Below are 24041 nucleotides of genomic sequence, written 5' to 3' on the forward strand. Positions count from 1 at the left end.
GTTCCTCCTCACTTAGTCATTCTCACACACCAGCACCACCCTCTCTCTCGAGCCCAGAGCACACACAGATGGATGGTCTGCTGCAGTCAATGGATGCAAATGCATTCAAATGTACGCACGCTCAAGATATTAACCTTCAGCCCAATACGGCCTTGTGGCCAAGTTCAACATAATAGCCCCTCTCCACGATTTAGGCGCTTATGACGTTTTTATTTCGGTTCCCTCCTAAAACCGATGAGGCAATACACATACGCTTAAAAGGGATAAAGTCCCCTGACTCACATTCAGTTCAGTGCATTGCTGTAATGTGATATGTTGCCAGCGTTTCTGGAATTGATCCACGGTGGCACACAAGGCATTGTGCAAATGATAACATTCACAAAAGAAACAGATGCACAAACAATGGTGGAGGAACTAATCTGAACAAATAGCACAGAGACCATTTTCAGCTGCATCCCCTCCTTATTCAGAGTAATCACTGAAGAGGAAAAGCTAAGTGTTATGATAATTAATGCCTCTGAAGACCGGCTACGCAGAGCAGAGAAACCTTCAGAAACCTTCAGATGTGAACAGAAATGCTGTCCAATGTGAAACCCGAATAATACGCCAGCTTTCTCCAGCGTGAATTCATATCCCTAAGCAAATGCACTGAGGCTCTTGATGCCTGAAATAGTGTTAATCTCCGGTTTCTTAATACACATCCAAGCTAATACCAGTCAACAAGACGAAAATTCTGAGTAGCATTTTACAGAGAATTTCCATTTTAGTGCTTCATAAGAGCACTTGACTGTATCCCAGTGCTGTAAAAAACTGAATTGCTGTAACACACAGTAGCACCAGAATATTTTACTCAGTGTCGTTCTATTTGGACAGTACACAGCAGAACCCTATAGATCATCTACAGACTTTTAAACTCTACAGGAGGGGTTAGCCCTTCTCCACCAGCACCTGGCCCCCCAGCACCCCGGGGCCTGGTGGAGGTGGGATGACCAGAGAGCTGGTCGAGCCTGATGGCGAGCGCTAGGAGTTCGTCCAGCTCAAGTGCCTCACCTCGGCACGCCAACTCTTGCTGCAAACGGGGGGCCAGCCCGTTGTGGAACACGGCGACCAGCGCGGCGTGACTCCACCCACTACGAGCACAACTCCAGCGCATAATGGGCTACCGACCTGTCACCCTGCTCCAGCCACAGCAGCAGGTTGTCCGACGTGAGCCCCCCTCGGGGACGCTGAAACACTGCCTTAAAGTGCTTCACGCTAAGCTCCTCCCAGGTGGTGCTGGCCAAATCCAGAGCTTCTCCAGCGAGACGGGATACGAAAAAGGCAACACTCGCCTGGTCAGTGCTGGATCCATGACAACTTAAATACACCGAGCACTGAAACACAAACCCCTCTCAAAGCTCCGGATCGCCAGAATACGTATCCGGAATGTCCATCGGATACGGACTAGGGATGTGGCAAGGGAAAAGAAAAGAATGAAAAATGCATTTGCTGAGATTTTGGGTGGAAGACCGTTGTAATGACATGTACAGACTGCAGAGGGAGTTGGTGGCGAGTAGCACAGCACATATTGAAGGCTACCCTACATACGAGGCAGATGTTGGTTTCTTATACGACTTTCCATTCCACCTTGAATGGTGCTGCAGTAGGGAACATGTACTAGCACCAGAAAGTAGATGTTGCATTGTTTAAAGTAGAAGGTACTTTAGACCTCAAGGACTGCAATAAATGTCCAGTGATTTACAGAAATAATCACTTGTCAAGTCATGACCAAACAAATGCAGAAACCTGCACTGGTTAGTTGGCTGGACTTAACAGCAGCCTAACCCCCTTATCTGCTTGTTGACGCTTGTTTGATCTTTTACCATGCTTCAACATAGGCTGCGACTGTTACATAAGCTGGAACTGCTGTGGGTAAACAGCTTTTTCACAGTTAAAAGACATTGGTTATTTTCTCTACAATATTGGCTGTGGAGACTATGAATAAATAAAATAGCTGAAATAAAGAGAATTTCATTAACTGGTGAACATATCTTTAAAAATACAGCTTATGGACCAGAATATTTAGAAGCTTTTTTGGTTCTGCTCATGTCTTTTAAAAATATAATCATCTTTGGCTTTGGTTACTGGAAATCTTTTCTATTCCTTGATTGTGAAACTCACCTAGATGTTGTCTCTCTTTTCCAACGCTCTTGAGAGGGAGCTTAGTGCTCTCCACCCAGACTGGAACAGAGGGCCAGATACACTGTCAACATGGACAAGATGCTGCCATCTCCACATTTCAACAGGCCAGGCAATTAATCATCGCTCTGCCTGGCATCCAGCAGACTGTTTCTTCTCAAATTACAGCAATAAGTGATCCATTGAAATTAATGTGCAAAACAATACTTCCTCTGACCATGTGTAGAGATTTATACCTCCTCCAGGGAGAAGTGGGCTCGATGATATAATTGCTGTCTCCACTCATCCTCTCCATTGTTCGCCGGTGTGGTCACCGTGTGGCGAGTGAGCAGACACTGGCATCATAGCTGTGCTAATTAGTCTCATTGACAAGCACCATTTCACATTGTAAAGTCTGATGGACTGTTCCATTAGATAGGTACAAATACTCTTGCGGCGTACGCACCACATTACGCCTAAACGGAGGCTGAATAACCAATAGAATGTAAATTCTTGCTTAAGTGGCTCCTTTTTGCAGAAACATCTACTGTTCCTGAGAAAAGCAGTAAATGTGTTACTGGGAGGCTTAATTTTAATGACGAGCTATAAAAGCAGGAAATTAAAGCTAATTACCAGGTCTGCGAGAGGGGCTGCCAATGAAAGGTATCAGGAAAGGGCCTCCTCCAGCACAGCGTGACATATTTACGGAGGTTATATTTATGGAGGTCAATCACCAGTTACACAATGCTGCCCCAGTGCTTACTGGGGACAATTATCCAAACCAGGGGATAAGGTGTAGGGTTGTTCGGTTCTACGTTATTTATTGATTGTTAGACAAAATGCGAACAGACATGATCTAATTGAGCTGCCAAAACACCAAACGCAGTTCTAAGCATAGTCAGAATGGTTCGCAGTCTGCCTGCATGCCGGGCCACTAAATGCCTTTGCTTAATTGCACACCTTCAAGGACAATCCCCGAGCCTGGTATTATCAAACAGAGCCGCATGCTCTCTTCACTTTGCCACGCGATGATTGCAAAAATGGGCTCCCTTCAGAGAGGTAGTGCCTATGGCACCTCTACCAGCATCCAGTCTAATTTCGCGTCAATCTGGCAGATCATCTGTCTTTCCCGCAGGCCCTGCATGCAGAAGAGTCTACCCACCAGGCTGCCCAGTGCACCAGTCCATCTCTCGCTCTCTCCCCTGACCTCCTCTCTCAGCGCTCATGGTCCTTGGGTGCCGCTAAAGGCAGGGGGACATTAATAACAGGCGAAGCTCTTCGTTACGCCTCCCTGTCGCCCCGGCAACAAATTAATTCCACTTATTTATCTCTCTCGCCAAGGTCGGCGCGGCTGGAACAACTGTTTATGGAGCGAAAAGGACGAGGAGTTATGGGTGATGTGCGTTGGCTGACAGCACCGTTTGTTTTCTCCGCCGCACTGCGAGTGAGATAAAGCTTATAATGATCAATTTGATAACAAAAACTCTGCAGCCCTGCTTTCCTCCCCCCTCTCCACGATTCTCTATTCTTTTTGATGAACAGTTGGGTTTTTTTTCCCCTTCTTTCTCAAGAGCACTGACTGCATAAAATGAGGAAATAGTCCAAGGTAAGGCGGAATGATAAAGAGGCAGCCATTTTGAGAGAATTTATCATGATCATCATCATTTTCTCGCCAGAATATTCCTGTCAGGCACTTTTGTCTCGACAACAAAAGCAGGGAGCCAGGGACTTCTAGCCAACTCCATTCCCCACATTTCTGTGAGCACAGAGAGGCGGAGAGTGCTCCCTCGCGCTGACATGACCAGTCAGCTCATGAAAAATAATACAAACAGTCTCTATGCATCACAGCGCACCATGCTCATGATTCACCTCCAGAGTGAAAAGGACAGGAAGGATCTTCAAAACAAGAAAATCTTGGTGAGTCAGGATTTTCTACTGCTCGTCGGCGGAAGGAGGAGGGAGTGAATGAGTACAATGAGTACAATATCCCTGTAAAGTTAGAGTTAGATTAAAGGCTAAGGTTTGGGATTGGTAAGCAGAGAAAGAGGAGGGGTCAGAAAGCACTAGAGCTTGTTCTTCTGCAGGCAGCTGTACCAGATGTGCTACCTGGGGTATATATATATAGCAGCTGACATTTTCTACAGATTTGTATCTGTGGAAGCTGTCTCGGAGAGAGACGATGACAGGAAGAGGCAGCGGCGACACTCCAAGGTGAATTATTTACTAACCCTTCATAATAGCCGCGTCCGTATTTCACTAGAGCCCTCCTTAATACCGCCATAAGCACACAGCCCAAAATGGCAGGAGTGGCCGAAATGGAGACAGGCAATGAAACGAAGAACCTCTGCTCTGCTTTTTACTGAGCAGCTTTCACCAATCATTATCTTTATTGATTTTTTTTTCTCTGCAACTTGGTTTGAGCAATACAAGTCCTCCATTATTAATGGATCCGACAGGCCCCTCAGTCAGGCCTGCAACCCTGCCACTTACAAAAAAGCCATTTGAGCCTGGAAATGAGCTCCCAGCTCTACACTAATACAAGAAAAAAGAGGCCAGCAAAGACTGCAAAAGCAAGACAACAGCCAAAAGCTTTAGATTACCTCCATGGCTGTTAAAGAAAAGCACTGGAGAGGTCAGCGCCCCCTGACTCATCCATTCCAGTGCACCTAGTGTCCCGAGGTGAAGGTAAGTCAATTACAGGACCATTAAATATTTAGCCATTGTGTCCATGGCCACTATAGCGAACAGCCATCCTGGAAGACACACACACACTCGCATGCACACACACTGTTTTGGCTGCTGGCTGTGTATGGGTGTAGTGTTCTCTCCCCTAGGCTCAGCGGTTGCCCAAGTCCCTAATGGCCCAGAACGCTAGCATCTTCTGCGCTCCATCCAGTAGCTCCCGCAGCCACGGTGGCAGTGAGAAATGACTGCAATATCCCAGTTCCGCAGCCAGAGTCTGTCAGCAGTCCAACAGTGGCACCTTCTTAACAGATTTCCCCTTCTTCCTCCCTCGCTCTCATCCTCTCCACGCCTCCGCCATCCCTCTCCCTGCTTTCAATTTAGTTAAAGCACCGTCAAACTAAATCCATTTGGGAAGACAAATTAACCCCACTACCCCAATGAAGTATCCTCTATGTGGGCAATGTGGAAACTGTACCAGCGCTCGTTTTGCACGCTGAGCAGAGCAGGATTAAAGTGCCGCACCTAAGATGCGAGCACGGGGCCCTGGCGTATTTGCAATTCCACAGCATCAGCACAGCAGCCAGAGCATCTTTGACAAGCTGGAAGGGTATGTTTTCCCTGCTCTACATCCAGCACAAACTCCATTCACGACTGCTGACGTCTGTAATTGCATTAATGAGTAAAGTGCAGGATTATGACAGCCTGGAACCGTCTGAGATTTAAAAGCTTTGACAAGCGTTGCAGTTTTGACAGATGTTTACAGTCCCTCACTTTCAATGACTGAGGAGAAGAGAGCACTCTGAAGTGGAGCTCAGTTTTCAGGAGCATTGAGCTGAACCGCAATTATATATATATATATATATGTGTGTGTGTGTGTGTGTGTGTGTGTGTGTGTGTTTTTTATAGATTTTATATTTTATATATACACAAAAAACCCAACATTTTAGAGCACAGAGTACAGCATGAACCTTGTCAGCGCTGCACTTGTCACATTAGGGAAAAAGCCTGCTCCATTTTAGCCCAAACTGCAGAGTGGAGCGGCTTTGCTGGCTTCAGCTCCATTTCTTTCTTTGCTCTCCGTTTTGCCTGTTTTCAGCCTGGCTCCTTCTGACATCTCACCACTTGCCAGGCTGCTTTTAATTGGCTAGCCTGGTTAAATGAAAGTCAATTAAATAAATTAATAGATAAATAATTACATTTAGAGATGTGAACAAGCTGCCCTTTGAGTCTATTAATGAATACTGCATGCTAAACATTTCTTAAAACCAAATAAATGAATAGCAAATGCCACATTATACGCTGCCTGGGAGCTGTGCCTGTTTCCTTTACGATGTTTCCCAAGACTCTAAAACTGGAACTTGGCACGTCATTTCCAAAACCTCCAACTTCTGGATCACATCTAGACAACAAGTCTGCACATTTCTGGGCACACAGTTTGCCTTCCACTTAATCTGCAATTGTACTCCTTTGGTGGAACCCAGCACATGGTTATCTACATCTGGCAACAAACAGCATTCATATTCAAGCCTCTCATAGAATGCAGCAGCACTGTCGAATGAGTGAGGCACAATTACCAGCTGACCATATTCAATTTTCTCAAGAGCAAACACTAACTGTGTAATTGTCCAATTTGGCAATCAGACATCTGTAAAAGCCCACATCCCATTTTCCATTGGCTAAAAAGGTGGAAGCAAACCTTGTAGATATGAAGGAGCAGCGAGAAAAGATGATGAGCGAGAATAAAACATAGGGTCCTGAAGTAAGTTCATATAGATTTTTTGATGTTGAAGAAAATAAAAACAAATGCATTGACCATGTGATGAAGCCAACTGAATTTGTCTTAGATTCCTCTATATGTACAGTTCATATAATGCTTGTATGTTTGCAGTAAGCATTTTTTTTTTTTTTAAACTGAGGCCACGTCCACATGAAAACACATTTTAGTTGTTTTAGTTGTTTTCGTGTGGATGGGTAAAACATCCTTTGAAACAAGCTTTGAAGTTATGAGTTGTGGAGACCTGCTGTTTGAGCACAGTGACAGCTGTTCTCAAACGTGCTACAGCTTCACATTGTATTTAGGTCCATTTTGGGCGGCATGCTTGCTGCTTTGATAAACGAAACATCAAAGTTTGCGAGATATTAGCACCCCCTGCTGGCCTAGCATAATGAGTGTTCTTGTGTGGTTGAAGACATTTTTAGAAATTTTCAGAAAATTATGTTTTCAAAAATATCCAGGGCCTGTGATCTCAGAAAACGTGTGATAGAGGGGGTTGTACCAATCCGCCCTGTAATAGCTGTTACTACACACCTGTAATGATTTCTAGTTATTTACAAATTACAGGGGACATAATGGTAAACGGTTAAGTTAAAAGCATCTTCAATCAACAGTCTTCACTGAATGTTTATAAAATCACTTTTTTGTTTGTTTGGAAACCGAGTCAATCTCAGTAAACGTGATAGCTTATTGAATCCTGATCTAAATGCATACATCTAGAGCCTGGTGTGCAATGAAAATCAAGACTCTTTCTCCAGCCTTGGCACTGGCATGAACTGAATAATTGCTTTCAACAAACATGCTCAACCCATCAAATATCATCCTTATTATTAAATTGCGCAGGATTCAATAAGCTGTCACATTTCCATATTTCCAATTTGACAAGTTGTACTTGTGGTGGGAATCTGAATTTATTCCAGAGCCTATTCTCCACTCAAGCGCAGCATTGCTCACACTTATCATGAAGAGGGAAGGAGAGGCAGCGACTGAGAGAGAGAGGCAGCGACTGAGAGAGAGAGGCAGCGACTGAAAGAGAGAGAGAGCGAGAGAGAGAGAGATAGCAAGCAAGCTCATTTCCACCCAAGCTAAAGAGCCAACATTTCATCACTCCAATTCATTAACATACACCAAGGACATGAATATGGATTATTGGAAATCTTGTGAAAGAAAACAGCTTCACTTATCCAATCTTTGGCCTAAATTTTAAAAGGCGTTAATCTGCAATAGAAATTCAAAAAAAAGGGGGGGGGGGCATAATTAAAAAGTTGTTAGAAGTCTCAAAGGGCAGACAGACTTCCTCATACATCCTACTCATCACACCTCTCAACAATATCATCAATCTATTAGCAGAGATCACAATTAGAGTTCACACAGATATAATCTGTTCTATAAGCTCTCAGCTTTCAGTTGTATCCACCATTACTGGTAGTGTTGTATCCACTATTATTAGATGTAATGCACTGCACTCAGTATATAGAGGATGATGAAGCAATCAAAAAGAACTTTTCATTTGCAAATATCGGGCCATTTGTATCAGAATGGTGCTTCCCTCTCAACAAGCAACTAAACAGCCATTGTGCCTCAGCATTGCCAAGCAACCTCTTTGTCAGTGACGCCAGAGTCTGATCTCTTCAAGTTATCTTATTATTTAAAACCCATGGTAACCACGACAACTCTGCTCCCTGAAAAACAAAATCTTTTGCCTTTGACTCAAGGGAATATTAAAGCATGGATGAGGTCTAAAATGGAACCTTTTATAAGGCTTTTCATGGCGCATGCACAGAGTGCCACAACCCACATCACTCTTTGTGTATTTTCATCACGTCCCCTCCGTAGCTACTCTGATTTAAAAAAAAACAAAAAAAAAACACACTGAACAAAATGATGTTAAAAAGGGGAGATTACAGAATGGGTTTTAACTGCATTGAAAATCTGCTCAAATCAATTTGAGAAAATTAAATGCATGGTGTCAAAAAAAACAAACAAACAGAATCTACAATACTAAGCCTGTGTTGTAGTGTTGTGAAAATTGTGAGAAAATGTGCAAAGCAACAGAGGATTCATTTTTGTTAAAGAAAACAGGTAACAATTACCACAGGTGTATTTCTGGGATTTTTGTACTGTCTGAACCCACCATGTCAGTCACCTTTACATGTTTCCATGTCAATCAAGATTCTGGCATTTTTACCTTCTATAAAACAAGCTGTAAAAACAACCATGCTGTATTAATCCCATGTGAATTACGGCATGTTTGGTAAATAATTCCAGCAACAACCAGTGGATAAAGAGTTTATTGCTGGTTTTCTCCAGTGCAGAGGCGCTCCATCAGGCACTTATTTGTGTAGTCATGTAGGCAAAGTGTATCCGTAGCAAAGAGAAAGCCAGTAAGACCCGGAACATTGGGCACAAATCAAACAGGTTGTACAAGTTAAGTGGCAAATGTGGAAAAGCAAGAGCTGTACACCGTTAAAAGAATAGGATCCTTGAGGAACTTTGAGATTCTGTGGTGTGAAGGAAGCTTAAGGTGTTTTGATGAACCTTCAAGAAACCTTTTTCCTTCTAAGGAAATATATTTTCTTTAAGGTTCCTCAAAGCACCAAGAGGTTCCGCCAGTTTCAAATGAACCTTCAAAAGTTACTCAAGGATCTTATACTTAACAGTGAGGACTCAATACTGAAGATTTTCCAGATTATCTCACAGAGGTTAGGCTTCTGGCAGTGCAGTGTATAATTCCCCTACATTAGTGTAGTCCCAAACATGCTCAGCAAAAGGGTACTGAATGGTCCCTTGTAATAAGAACAACACTGAATGAGTTGTAATAAGAAGAGCTTCACCATCAGCCTTAATCCACATGCTTCTTTCTCTTTCACTGAATTTTCTGTATATCTCAGCTCAAAAAATATTACCCTTCTCAACTATAGGGGAAAACCAGGAGTAAGAAATACCAATTCTCACATAATGCTGCTTTAAACTGATGTAAGGTTGATACTGACCGATATGTGTATTATCCCCTCAAAGCTGTCAGGTTTCAAAATTGAGACTAGACTGATACTAGATTATGGTCACTGGAAATAACTTGATGGAGGGAGATGCTATTGTGCTTGAAAGTGTGTCTGATAGGTGACTAAGGCTAACTGCATCAAATGATTAATCCCTAACCCCAGTTACTCGTTACTAGAACATGTATATTTAGCCTGTTTTATTTTTTATGCAGTTTTTGTATATGCCTTAATATATCTAAAAAATATATATGTTAGATAGATATAGATATCATATCCAAGTTGAAAATTTCAGTATCGTGACTGCACTAGTTTACTGTAAGCACTGTCAGCACTGACACAAGTGCAGTGGTATAAAGGGCAAAAGGACAGAGAGGCAGCATCTGGCATTAGGCAGAGAGTGGAAGGTTCAAGGTGAACACCAGTGAGAGGAGGAGGGAGGGAGGGAGAGGGAGAGCAAGAGAGAAAAACAGAAGGAGAGAGTGTTATACTGCCAATGGCATTTCATCATCACATTCAGCTCTACAACCTTTGAATGGATAAATATAGAAGCGAGCTGACTGTGTTTGCTTTCATTTATCAGAGAAACTGCACATCCTTGGGAGGCCACAGATTCACATGGCAAGGTACACACACATGCTTCACACCAACTAGATTTCAACTAGATTTTTTTTGTAATTCACTGTATAAAAAGCCATTTTAACTCTGCACCCATGCCTATTATACGCCACCGTACCCTCACCCAATATTATTAAAAGCTCCAAACATGCTAAAGCTCCCTAAGGTCAAAATATAGTACAACCTGACAAGAGGTATAAATAGATAACAGCACAAAGGAATATCCTGCTTCATTTTTTTTCCCCAAATAACACTGTTTGTTTTTCAGGGAAAACTGCCAGCTGCTTAAGCCAGAGAGCTCATTTAACACACCACTGTGATTCTGTTCCCAGCCAAAACTCAGGCTGCTGGTTTTATGTTTGCTATTCTTTTATGTTTGTATCTGTCTTTGCCTGTGATTTATGGCCTAATGATCTCCGGCCCAGTTTCTCCAGAACAGAATGAGCACAAATTATCCCCGTCCACACCATCTCAGTGCTAGTCAGCTTGATTTAGTGCCCCCCTCCCTCTCCACGCTAGACGAATGAGCAGACCTGAAGACACTGTGGCAGTCAGCCCATCCACTGCTTGATATTAAAGAGGCGATTGGCTATACATTCTGAGACAGACAGCTAATCCGAGAGGTCTTGCCATACACTCAACCAATAAGGGCCTAAAGTAATTGGTTAGAGAGCAGCACACGGTCTCTTCCGCGGGAGCTGCGGTTTAAAGAAGGCTGTACTTTATTGTAGTTTAGTTTGTAAGTAGCAGAGCTTCTGTGGGAGCAGTGCACCCATGATCTTCTGTAAAGACAAGCCTAAAGAATATTACTATTATTTGTAATACAGTAGCAAGTATTTTGACTTTTAATAACAGTCCTTATTTGATTTTTAATAATAGTCTTTACAATTTCTGTCAAATTGCTCTTTGAACAAAAGGACCATCTCCTCGTTTTTTAGATTTGTGAATAGGTCTGTTTCCATGGAATCATGCAGCTCCAATCAGAACACATCACAGACACAGAAAAACCTTGTTCTGACAGTTGTTCTTTATATTGTCTCAGTGGTAATCCTGATATTGAAAATACATGCTATAACTAGTTAGCTTTAAAAAAGGCAAAAAAAGAAGAAACCCTGCATGGTTATGGCTGACCAGTGACTAAAGAAATGAAATTTATTTAAAAAGGGTAAATGCAGACATAATTGTCATGTAAGAATTGGAAGTAATGTAATGAAATATTAAATGGATGGAATATTTGTCTATTCTAATAGTATTATTTGGATGGGCCGCATATCTCTTATGATTACTTAGTACTTATGCCAAAATACTTAATTAATACTTTAGGTCCCCTTTAGGGCCCCTGTCAGTTTTGGTCCTTAGAATCATCCTAACTTTCCCTCCAATAGTACACCCATTTTAAATCTGATCAAACTGTGCTGGGCATTCATGACCTTCCAGGATCAGATTTGATCATTTCCCTGATGAAATATAACTACTTCAACTCATTGGCTAAATGCCAGGTTTGGTTGGTGTGTTTAGATCGGGAAATCATCAAACTGTCCTGGATACCAGTCCTAAAGAACCTGTGGGCTGCTCTCCAATTTCTGAGCCTGCTGTAGGCTCTCTGCAATTTCTGTAGCTTTCATCCAAATACCACCCCTGGTCATGCATGTTAGGGTATGAACATTATTCACATTTATGGAATTTGTCTGACATTTTTATCCAGAATGATGTCTGAATTGTGTTACACAATTGTATGTAGTAGAAGGTTTGCCCAAGGTCTCGATTGCCTAACCAGGGAATCAAAATTAGTAAAGTCTAACACCAACTGCTTTTGTTCTGTTAGCCATCTCTAGTTTCCTCTCCATTAAATGCTTACACTATCAGAGGCAGGAGGACTTGTAGGTTGCGGTGCTTCTGACTGAATTCATTCTTTGACTTAGGTGATTAATTGGGGCAGCAGACATTGGGCAAAGCATGCTGATAAACAGCCCTGGAGCACCAGGAACAGGCCAGACCTGGTGCAGAGCAATTCACAAACACCTTTCTACAAGCTGTTGACTTACTGCTGAGGCAAAGGCTTAATTACGAGGGCAGGATTTAATGACAAGAGGCCTCCATTTTAATAAGGGGTTAACAGCAGCCAATCCGCGTCCGGAAATCAATTACATCTCAATACGTATTGGACGACGTGCACTGATTTAAATTCTGAGAGCTGAACAGAATGTCAGCTCTAAAATGATGACAGCATATTTTCAAGAGTTGACATATGGAGTGGCAACCATTATGTTATTACAGAATAATTAGCTAACCAATTATGTAAATGGTGAGGAATATCAGCAAAGGCAAAGCACATGCACGTTTGTTTGTTGTTTTCTGAAAACATACAATTGGGAATACACAAATAGTCTTTATATGAGGTCAAGCATTAAACACTACCAGTAGTGTTGTTGATGGAACTTTGTTAACTAATAAAAATAATCATAATTAAGAGGAAGCAACTGAAAGTAAAGGAAACAGTGGGTAAGTAATCTCTAAAGATACTCTTATGACTACAGAGAAAGAGGCAGGTCTAAGTGTCTGCTTGAATAAATACGTGTATGAAGGTCAAGAGACACTAATGACCCCATAAATGTCAAAAGGAGAGAACACATCATCGTCCAGTGTCTACTATTAAACAATTACTCTGTTCCCTTTGGGACAGCAGGCTGGAGATTAATGAGTACCCAAGCACCCCCAGGGGTACAGATTGGAGCTGACCGCTACACATTTGGCAGGTCAGGAGGAATGGGGAAATGACAGAGTTCAACTTCCCACAGGGGTGCTCCCCCATCGTTTTTTTTTTTTTTTTGTGAGACAAATGTCAGTATCATCAAAAGCAGCTAAGAGTGATTTAAAATGTGAACTCGTTCACCATTTCTGTGCTGTGTTAAATAAGGTTTCTGCAAATTGCTAAAAAAAACAAATGTATTTGCACCAGGTAGAAAGAAAACCTGCCCCTACCATTCTGACTCAATCCAGCCGCCTCAACGTTCTGTATTTCTTATTTCTTATTTTTTTGTTGAAATCTTAGCCCTTCAGAGGGGCAACTAACCTCAAGGTTCTGCTTGTTTGGTTTATTTTCTCATTCAGGCTGGATCTGAAGCTCACATATGACCCTCAAAAGAAACACCTATAAATGAATAGCTTCATGACTCATGAGATATGAGTCACATTTTTCTTCCTCAATCCACTGACCGTGAAGACGAAAATGCTTAGCAGCCTTTCTCATGCATATTTACACATTTCAATACACAAGCTGTCAGCACTCATCACTTCAGAGGTTATTAAAAAGATTTTATATAGATTGTGTGTGTGTATGTGTGTGTGGGGGGGTACTTGGGTATGGTTTGAATCTAATCCTTTTAAAGGTCAAAGTCGCAACAGTAATTCATCTTGAATGAAATTCTAATACTGATACATTCTGCATTTATCCAGCCACTCTATTCACTGTAGCAATAATGGATCACAGTACAGCACCTTTTTATTGCTATAGAATAATATTTTATATTCTATATACACAAATAAAATAGTTGTTTGACAATTTGACTGATAAACGATACTCTGCAAAGATAAGCGACAAGTCAGGGAAAGAGATACTGCCTCCTGTACTCAAGGGAGATTTATGCTGATCTAGAATAACCAAGGTCGGACTTACTCGTTCTGAAATTGAAACAGACATACAAGCTGAGCTAAGGTGTTGATGCCGGCCCCCTTCCCCTCCCCCCAAAACCCCTTTCACCCCCCGTCTGTAGGACCATTCCCTCACCCTGCTCCCTGCTGCCTCAGATCCACTTCTCCATCACCACAGCGCACTATCCTCCATCGACTGCAGCGCATCGATTCGACTTCTATTCTCCATCCGTCTCACCTGTGGAGCTGCTGTGTCCGTTTTTCGAGGGCTGTACTGACTTTCAATTCAAATGTTTAACAAAGAGCTCAAAACCGCCGGCTCAATTCTCCTTCTTGTCACTGGGTGTAAGCGGGCGACTCGGACAACTCAGCCGATGGATCTTATTTGGGACTGCGAGCGCACTTAAAGCCTGCCTGAGAGATGAAGTAAATCTGTTAGCCATGTGCTGCAGGGAGGCTCCGAGCTACCCGTAGCTTCCGAGTGCGAGCAATAGTGTTCAACAAATTAGCCGATCACAGGAAGAAGCTGCAAGCTATAAATTGAGCACAAGTGACACAGTTCAACCAGTTAAGGAACCACAGGTGTGATATCCTAAATCTCCTCCTGAAGCTAATACCAGCCCTCAGCCCTCTACTATTATTCATGTGAGAGCGAACATGCAGAGCAGTGGCCAAGGATAGAGCCCACCTGCCAACACTGGTAATGACATTCTGGCAGTCACACTACAACACCCAATCCAAGCACACTCAAGCCTGGAGGGTGTTTCAAGATAGCCTGACCTGATGGCAAGAATGCTGCCAGCAAAGACTTTCACTCCAGCCAATTAGGCCTTCCATTTTCAATGGCCTACATAAGACAATGAAAGTACAGCCTTAGTTGGGTAGCATGTTTCTCTACTTCTAATGAAGTGTTTTCTCTCGAAGGCTGCTTAATGATATGTTGGCGATTTTTCTCCAGTTTAATGTGACTGGCGAATGTTGTTACTTAAGAGATTGTGAAGGAAAACAAAGAATTATAATTTAGATCTACCTGAAAAGTAGTTGGCCTAAATGAAGTTTCAGTTAAATCTAATCCCAAATGAAATAGAAACCATATTCAGTAATCCAGTTCTAATAGATCTGTAGTTAAAAAAAATCCACTCTGTACATTATTAGATGAGAAATTATGCAGCACAAATGTCAATTGCTTCGACTTTTTCTAGAAAGTCGGTAAAAATCTATCCATATTGAATAACAAGACAGTTTGTGTTTAAATGAAAAACAACCACATTGGACAGCTGTTACCACACTACTCCATATGAGAGGGAACTGAGCTGGAGATGAGCAGAGCAGATCCAGTTCTCACAGATGCTCACTTCATACCCAACAGAAAACATATTTCTATCTAAGACATCATTTTTCCTTAAATGTTACAGTACCAAATCTGGTTCAGGGTTTACTCCCTATTAAATGATCTATTATTAACAGATACCAGCAATCAAAATAGCACTGTACTGTCACGTTGGCAATTTTTCAAAAAAGGGGCTGCTGATGTCAGCGTTCGATTCAAATCCATTTATGAGTGGCCTATAATACATTTAGAATTGGGCTGGCATAATGGCATTTGAGACCAAAGTGTCCCACGGCGGCCAGTCTGACCTATCAGGAAATCATTACATCTACTGAAATGAGAACCCCAATCCAAAAACCTCGGAATGACATCTGCTGATTACTTTTTAATTTGATTATGGGGATTTAATGAGAAAATCATTTCATTAACAATGATCAGGCTTACATAAAGGGTGACAGTGAAGCCATTTCAGCTCTGCTGCTGCCTGGCTCTTCTAAGACCTTTAGTGGACACACAGGCCTGTCTGGCTGCTGCTTTGATGGGGTCACCCATAGCAATGAACCCAGCAAAATGAGACCTGTCCTGAATTACGCATTGCTCTAACCGAGGAAACGATGGAAAATAATCACTGCCGCAAGCTATTCATCGTTTGGTGTACGATCCTGTCTTTGGACAGTATAAAAAAAGTGGTGGGCTATACCATTTCACTATTATTTTAGTTCCATGAAATCGGGTCTGTCTTCAGAGCCTGAAGGGTTCTGCAGGAGAGTGCACTTGAACAGTTCCTCGGTAATGGTCAAGACGCACTGACCTCTAAACCACATAAATACCTGCTAATCTGCTCCCAGCAATAGAGCCTGTTGAGAAGAACAGCATCAGGCAAAGCTGACTTTAGTTACAAAAGGCTGGCTCTGAAACCACTTGACACTAATGTCAATCTTTCTTTCCTACTTACTTAATATACTTCTATATTTCAAGTGAAATGTGATTCAGATTGCTTCAAGCTGGAAATGTATGTGTGTGTGTGTGTAATTGAAAATGGTAACCAATCCGAGATAAGGATTAGTACTGGACTGGCGTCTTAGAGATATGAAGACTGTTCCAGAGGTGGTAATAAATGGCACCATACACTCCAGATTTAAAAATAATAAATAAATAATAATATTGTCTTCTTTTTTGGCTCACCAAGAAAGCCTCCTTAAGCTAAGCAACAAGACTGCCTTTTGGCAGCAGGCTTTTAACATTGCCCCTCTCCCTTTAGAACGTCTTTGAACTTCATTGTGAATGAGTGGTGAATAATGAGGGCAGAGCGAGGTGCTAGATGTGTGATTGATGAACAGCTGTGAGGAGACTGCAGAAAGTGCTCTAGAACTGGAATCTGTGCCCTTGCGCTACTTATGCTACAATTAGATAAGAAAGTGGTTCAGTCAGCACTTTTTCTAAAACGATATAAAGGGTTCAAATTACAGGTCTCACAGAGGTCACACCAAGGTGGAGTGCAAACCAGCCCTTGCATTTGCAACTACAGTACTAATGTAGTACAGCATTTTAAATTGTATACAGCTGTTCTTATTTGCACTTCCTGTCCACCGCCTCTTGCAGACATTTGTCCTGTCCATTCAGTGTAATGCACAAATGTGCACATTTGAATGGATCTGCCACTGAAAAGTCAGCAAAGACTTGGTGTTGCAGTAATTTAAGGGGCCGTTTCCCCTCACATCGCCTCTGTAATTACATTAACAAGGCATCCGTGGTGCAACGGCGGACATAATGGGATTTTAAATACATATTGATCAACATGTCTAACTAGGCTTTCTTCGTTCCCCCTCCACAGTCAGGTCCATTTGGGTTGCCGGCACAAGTTAGCGGTGGTGTCTGGAGAGCTAGTCTCTCAGATTAGAGTCTCCAATGCACAGACTGAAGATCTAAGATGAGATATGGTACCATTTCTGGGCCTAATTCTAACTGATGTTAACACCCATCCATTTATCTATTCCAGGGATCCAATCGCAAGTGGTCAACAAGACGTGAAGCAGTCTATCTTCAATGTGTCTCTGGTGACCACTAGGGTTTGGATTCTGTGTGTGTGTGTGTGTTTCGGGGGGGGGGGGGGGGGGGGGGGTGGCTACCTACCAAACGAGAAAGCAGCCGTAGAGAGAAGATACTGCTGTGATGACACAGCTGATCAGACCGTCTTTTGTTGCTGAATTAAGTCACAATGTTATGTGGTTTGAGTCCCTCAGGATATACTGCATGTTCAGGTCATATGTGAACAGGTGCATATTTATGTGGTTGTCTCTACTGTCATTGACAACTAAATGTCAGTTCAACTTTATATTTAATCTACCAAATTCCTAAGATAAACTTTGGAATCCTAACCACACACTAAAAATGCTGGCGTGTAAAAATGTTTCGTAAAATGAGTGGTTAATGAGTTAAAAAAGGGTCTTTGTTGACCCCTCCCCTAAAACAGTGCCATTCAACTGAACTCAATTCTAAGTCAGATACACAGCATGTCTATCACACCTGAAAAACGTATTTCTATCTTCACCATGTTCCATGTCGTTATCTGTTAAATTTGCAAGAACAACAAGAACACAGCTGTGAATAGTTACGCAATAAAAACAACCATGAATCTGAAGTAGACCTTTTAAGAACAAATTCAAGACAACATTGGTAAATTCTATTCTTCCTCATTAACCTTAAAAACAACTCAGCATTACCATGTTTTGGGAAACTCACCCCTGGTTGGTAACTTGAGCAGTTGTACAAAAGCTAGCAAGACAATCAAATATACAGCAAGGTAGTCACAATACTGTGGAAGCTATTTATGATTGAAGTGTTCAAGAACTGAAAGACTCTTCAATGAGCAATCCTCATCCAGACAGATACGAAAGGTGCAGTCCTGAAAATATGCAAATATCAATCCAAAACCTGTTGCCATCTCTTACTGCAACTATGTCAATTAGGCTTAAGGAATTCTGCAGAGGAGACAGCGTTGTGTCACCTGCGAACGCTGCTTTACAGCGCCTTGAGCGACATTTCAGGGTTGGGAGCCAGTTCATCAGCAATGGCAGCAATTAGAGCCATCGACGCTCAGCATGGCACCCGTATTACAGCACATCTTTTATCCTCCCCATAGCAACTTAGCATAAGAGTAGTGGAAATACAGGTGCGGCGGGGTGTGCAGACAAACGCAATCTCTCAGACACTTGCTTCATCTGTGCTGCTCTGCGCATATTTTAACACATATTTGCACTTGTCTCCCGCTCGCCCAACGTTGCATAAAAATAAAGGTTTATGAGTTCCTAAGGCCAAGGGGCAGACACTTAAGCAGATAAGTCTGTTGAAGGTGACCTGGTCCGACAACTGTTTGAGCAGTCCTCTGGCTAAAAGCAAGGGCACAGAGGAAAGTAGACCAGGTGACCCCTGCAGGTCTGCGAGAGCATGCTCCTCACTCCGAACTGGCTCTGAAGTGCAGCAGCAGTAAATCATACTTACACACTGAGCTCCAAAAATGTCCTCCCTAAGATCTGCACTCACTCACTGCAGTGCTAAGATTTGTGTTGCCGCAAAAAACAAAAAAAAACAAACAAAAAAAAACTTGTGCCTGAATCTGGGGGCGTAGCGGTCTTTGAACTTCAAATCTTTCGGGACTCATTGTCAAAACAGGCTTAAGCCAGCCAAAACTTTCATTCTGAATGCTAAGAGGACAGGCATGTGAAATTGGAAGGATTCGGGAGCAGACATGAGCATTTCCAATTTTGCCGCTTAAGAATTTTATCATGACTTTTTAAATACTCCTTTCAGAGAAACAGAACGGATGGTACTAAACCTCCTTTTCATGTCTTCTGTTGTCATACGTTTACATCCTAATTAAAATTAAACAAACAAAAAAAAACTTTTACAATTGAAACAGAAACACACTAATGAATTGTTTAGTTTTGTAGATGCTTGGAATTTAAGGCAGAGCTAATAATAGAAAAAAACAATCAGGAATACGCACACTGCATCATTCTACATCCATTTTTGAATGAAGGTAGGTGTTCAGCAAGCTTGTGGTGCACAAATGATCAAGGTTGAGACCAGGATGCACAGGATATGCTGACAGAACCGCTGATTACATTATGTATTCACTTGTAGTCAATTACAGTCAAATTATTGGCAATTCTGTGATATAATTGCAGGAATTGAATTACAGGGGCTTTCAGTGTGTACATGATAGAACATATGCAATTAAGCAGATGCTTTCTTTCCAATAAACAGTTTAAAGCAATAAATAAATAAAATAAAGGGGTACATAAATCAATCTTTTCCCTCTAATGTAGCCCTATCAAACACTCATCATACACAAACTCGCATATACCCACAGAGAAACAAACAACGAAATGCAAAATTCATTTGACGCCTGTGTGACCCAGCCAGCAGGGTCAGTTCCAACACGCACCATTTCGTTCAATTTTACAGACAGATGAGAACCAGTCTCCTATTGAAAATGGAATGAGCAAAACCATGAACGCCTCCAAAATACATTCAGACGCTTCAAGTGAAGCCTTATTTTTAGGCCCTCCATCACCCATGGGCAAGAGCACACTAAGGACAGACCAGAGGCCAGAACATGGAGTTTAAAAGAGAATGACCCTTTCAGTGGCCAGCCAGCCAAAAGAAAGCAGCAGCGAAGCCCAGAGAAAAGATTTAAAGCGCACCTACCTGCTCCACCCATCGCGGCCTTTTACCCTCACACACCCATAGAAATGACATGTTGAAACCTTGCCACGTGTAAGGATGTGTGTGCAAGTGTGTTGAGCCCTACTGTGCAGTAGTAAAAGGCAGTGTGATCCAGCATGCAGTGGCTGTGAGGAGGACACACACAGTGAGTGACTGCAAGCTGGAACAGGGTAGGTGCTGGGGACTTACCTGAGCAGCATCTCAGCAGGCTCTTCAAGACGGCAGTTCATTGACACACATACAGCAAAGCTGACACCACTAAATGAACTTTGGCTTCATGTAAAACTATTGGCAGGGTAATGTGGATGTGGAACTGGTAGTTCGATAAAAGCAAATAGACAATACTATGAGAATTGCATGTGGTGTGAAGCCCTTACCTGTTCACGAGAGGGGATTTTTTTTGAGAACAGAATCAGTGATGCTAAACGCTAAAAGCACAGCTGGCCTTATTGGTGTGAAATGCTTTGCTTGGGAATGTTTATTCCACTCTTAACCATTTGAAAAAACATAAAACTCCCAACCGATACAAAAATCTTTCAATCTGAGGAGCATCAATTGTAAGACAGTTTAAACATCAGTGTTAATTATTGCTACCATTCATCTATTGTTACCATAAGAGTTGAGTTTGAATTCAGCACAACAGTTATAATTATGCAGTTGCAGTATCTCATTCCAGTATTTCAACAGAATTGTGGTATATACACGCTAGAAAATAAGGTACTTATGGGATCTTTAAGCAATGCCATAGTAGAACCACTTCTGGTTCCATAAATAACCATTTTTGAATAGATGAGTGTGAAGAACTTTACATCAACATTCTTCGCACTCTTTACATCTCTAACAAACATGGGTCTTCATAAAAACAAAGGTTTTTTTCTACAACATCATTTTAAGCACCTATTTTTAAGAGTGCATATCTTCTCTATGGTGTGTGGCGTGTGTGTGGAATTTTCACCGTGTAAACACACTCCTGTACTGTTCTGTCTGTATTCTACCCAACAACAACCGGGCAACTCTCACCCTACCCAGAGCTGACCAAATCCCCATTTTGCATTTGCTCGTGCATTCAGCCAGAAACATTTCCACAGCAATACACACCTACCTTCCAGCCCAGTGGGCACACTTTCAGGACATCACACATCACACACCAAATCGGTGTGGCTTTGGATACCCAGAAGCACGCAAAAAAAGGGTGTAGATGCATGTATAAAACCACAGACAACGGAATATACATGAGCAGCTTACAGCGAGAGCTAGTTATAGGCTATATCGTGTGTAACATCATATCATGGGGAAACGAACGAACGAAAAAAGACATTATGTACCTTTACTTTTACCTATGACATGGATATAATGGGTTCCGTGAAGAGAAATTCCAGAGAGATACAGGAGGGATACAAAGGAAGAGGAAAGAGGCAACAGTAAGAGTCATGAACTTATGTAAGATCCAGAGAAAGGAAATGAAAGGTTAACATCTGAACTACCTCCATGCATTAAGAGCACAGTTAGACGAGGCAGGCAGAGGGGGGGGGGGGTGGGGGTGGTGGATGGAGGCTTCCTGTCGAAGAACATGCCAAGACACGACGGCGCGGGAGATGCATGAATATTGAACAGAGAGCTAATGCTTTCCTGTTTTCGCGTCCTGAGAATACAGACTAGCACATTTACAAAAGAATGAACAAACCCCTGAGAGATGTCCTTCAATCTCCAGCCCATCCAATTGGTTCAAAGCATATTTTTTTGTCTTCTCTATATGAAAATGAGGTTGGCAAGCAACAATGGAATAACAATCAGTTGTGGATGACTGACACGGGAAAATAAATAAATAAATAAACAAACTGAAAGGAATCGCACGATGGACTGAAGCACAGTCGAGGATTTCAAAGAAGAGACAAGAAAGCAGTGGAATAAATAACTAAATAAATAAATGGGAAAAAGACCAAACCATCCATTGACTCAGCGCCAAGCCGGAAAGAAAGCAGCCCCGAGTAAATCCCTACCAGCAGTGACGGGATGTGAGGAGGATTCAGCACGAGGAGCGCGCGAGAGAGAGAGGCAGAGGAGGGATGGAGGGAGGACGGGAGTGGAGGGTAATGGAGGCAAAAAAGGGGTGAGAAAGGAATAAAACCCATACCTTGGTCGCCCATCATCAGGTGCGCAAGACCTTAAGGGAAGACAAGAGCACAGTCAGCACAGAGAACGGGATCATGGGAAGGATTTTGTCACATTGACACGCAGGCATCATCTGAATGCAGGATGCCTGTGGTGTGGGTGAGAGGGGCAAGGAGGGGAGGGAGGTGTTACACTAGGGAGGGAAAAAGAGAGGGGAAAGGAGGTGAGGAAAAGAGTGGGTGTGTGTGTGTGGGTGTGTGTGTGTGTGAGGGAGGTGGAGGGGTGGTGAGGGGAGTTAAAAAGCATTTCCTCAACCCAGTGGTTGCAATGCTTTATCTGTCACACTTATCTGTCACACTTGAAAGAGACAAATCTATAAAGAAATCATTTTGCTGTTGTCATAGATCAAACATGTCCTCCATCTGGTCAACTGTTCCCAGGAATAAGACAATGGTAATTTGGACACATAGCACCGTTGTGACAATGGGACACCAGAAAACAGTCATGAATATGCAAACTGACTAAATGCACCTATTAGGTAGTGTACACGCATGTACACACTCGTCAAATAGAACTCAACTATGATTTCTTTTCATGACAAGTATTTCAATAAGATGAAAGAAAAGAAACCACTCAACAGATGTCTACATCTACTAGGATGGAGCTGAGAAAAAAAAAGAGCATTACCCATTCTTTAGGTGATATCTTTTCCGAGATATCACCTGCAAGCTACTTTTAGCTAGGCTCTCTCCTACATACATAAAAGATACAATACCTCAAAAGGAATGAATTACAATGGAGTGCGTATTTTACCTGCCTAGACTCTAACCTGCATATTTGAACCATCAGTGGGGAATATAAAATCTGATTTGTCCACGGTACTTACCCTCTGTCCCTGAGGCACACAACGCAATTTTAGGAAAATTGACAGCATTTTGCTACCTCTGAATTTTCCTGTGTGCGGATTTTCAATTGCATGCATTAGCATGTGAGTGTGCGTCTGTGTGTGAATGTGTGAGAGTGGGCGCGAGAGAGAGAGTGTGCGAGAGAGAAAGAGAGAGTGAGCGAGAGAGTGAGAGAGTGGCAGGCGGGCAGGCAGGCAGGGAGCTGCCTTCACCGTAAGAGGTTGGAATTTGATATTGTAATGTTCAAAGCAGGGACTTCTCATTCTCCCAGCTCTTATCACTGCTCCAAATGTACCCAACAAACTTCGGATGCCAAACCCTGAGTCTCCTGATTGAGCAGCTTTAAGGAATGGATGTGAGCTAACAGCTAAGCACTGGAAGAAAGGATTTTACCTTTTACCTGTGTGGTACACCTTGTAAATACCCTTAAGATGGTTCCAGTCCCAGGCAAACTCTGAATCCACTTACCGTCTTTGTGGTCCCGATTTGAAAAACCAAAAAATAAAATAAATAAAATAAAATAAGAATACGGTTGGGACACTGTACAGTTGGAAATAGTTGGAAAGAGAGGGAGAAGTACATGACCAAGAGGGGAAAGAATGGATGAAAGGAGAACAGAAGGGTGCAGGTAAAAGTGTACCCACCTCCAACGTAGGTCTCTACTGGAAGGATCGGCCGAGGCGTGGAGAGAAAGAGGAAGACATTGATTAAGAGGCATGCAGTCTGGAAGGTGGTCCAACCTTGAGGACTACCACGGTTACATGCGTCTCATCACCCCGTGCAAATGCCTAAGCCAAAACAAACTGCCATGAACTAGACGGTTTCACTGTCCGTTGGTCTCCTACGTCTTTCTAGCTTTGACTGAGGTCCAGACTCTAATTTGTCCACTAGTGTATGGAACGTTATTGGGTTCAACCAGGGAGGCTTAGTTTTTTTTTCTTGCTTCTTACCCAATTTCATCTTGTCTGCATGCGTTTTTCACTTCTTCTACATACAGGAAGCTCCAACAGATGGAACAATATAGTGGACCACCATTGACTGTGTGCGTAATATATTACACACACACACACACACACACACAC

At 42.4% G+C, this 24041-nt stretch overlaps 1 protein-coding gene across 18 annotated transcripts in view; it reads right to left on the reverse strand.

Moving 5' to 3' along the window:
• nrxn1a (neurexin 1a) overlaps positions 1 to 24041 on the reverse strand; it is a 192601-nt gene that overhangs the window by 159234 nt on the left and 9326 nt on the right. For 8 of the 18 annotated variants that reach the window (XM_072667168.1, XM_072667163.1, XM_072667166.1 and 5 more), the window contains exons 3-4: positions 23604 to 23621; positions 22077 to 22106 (exon numbers count right to left, since the gene is read on the reverse strand). The exons of 5 other annotated variants lie outside the window; for them this stretch is intronic. In XM_072667168.1, coding sequence (XP_072523269.1) covers positions 22077 to 22106; positions 23604 to 23621 — 48 coding nt within the window. The remainder of the gene's footprint in view (positions 1 to 22076; positions 22107 to 23603; positions 23622 to 24041) is intronic. 5 more of the 18 variants (XM_072667174.1, XM_072667169.1, XM_072667172.1 and 2 more) reach the window with 2 other exon arrangements.

Source organism: Salminus brasiliensis, chromosome 22 (genome assembly GCF_030463535.1).
Source record: "Salminus brasiliensis chromosome 22, fSalBra1.hap2, whole genome shotgun sequence".
NCBI lineage: Eukaryota > Metazoa > Chordata > Actinopteri > Characiformes > Bryconidae > Salminus > Salminus brasiliensis.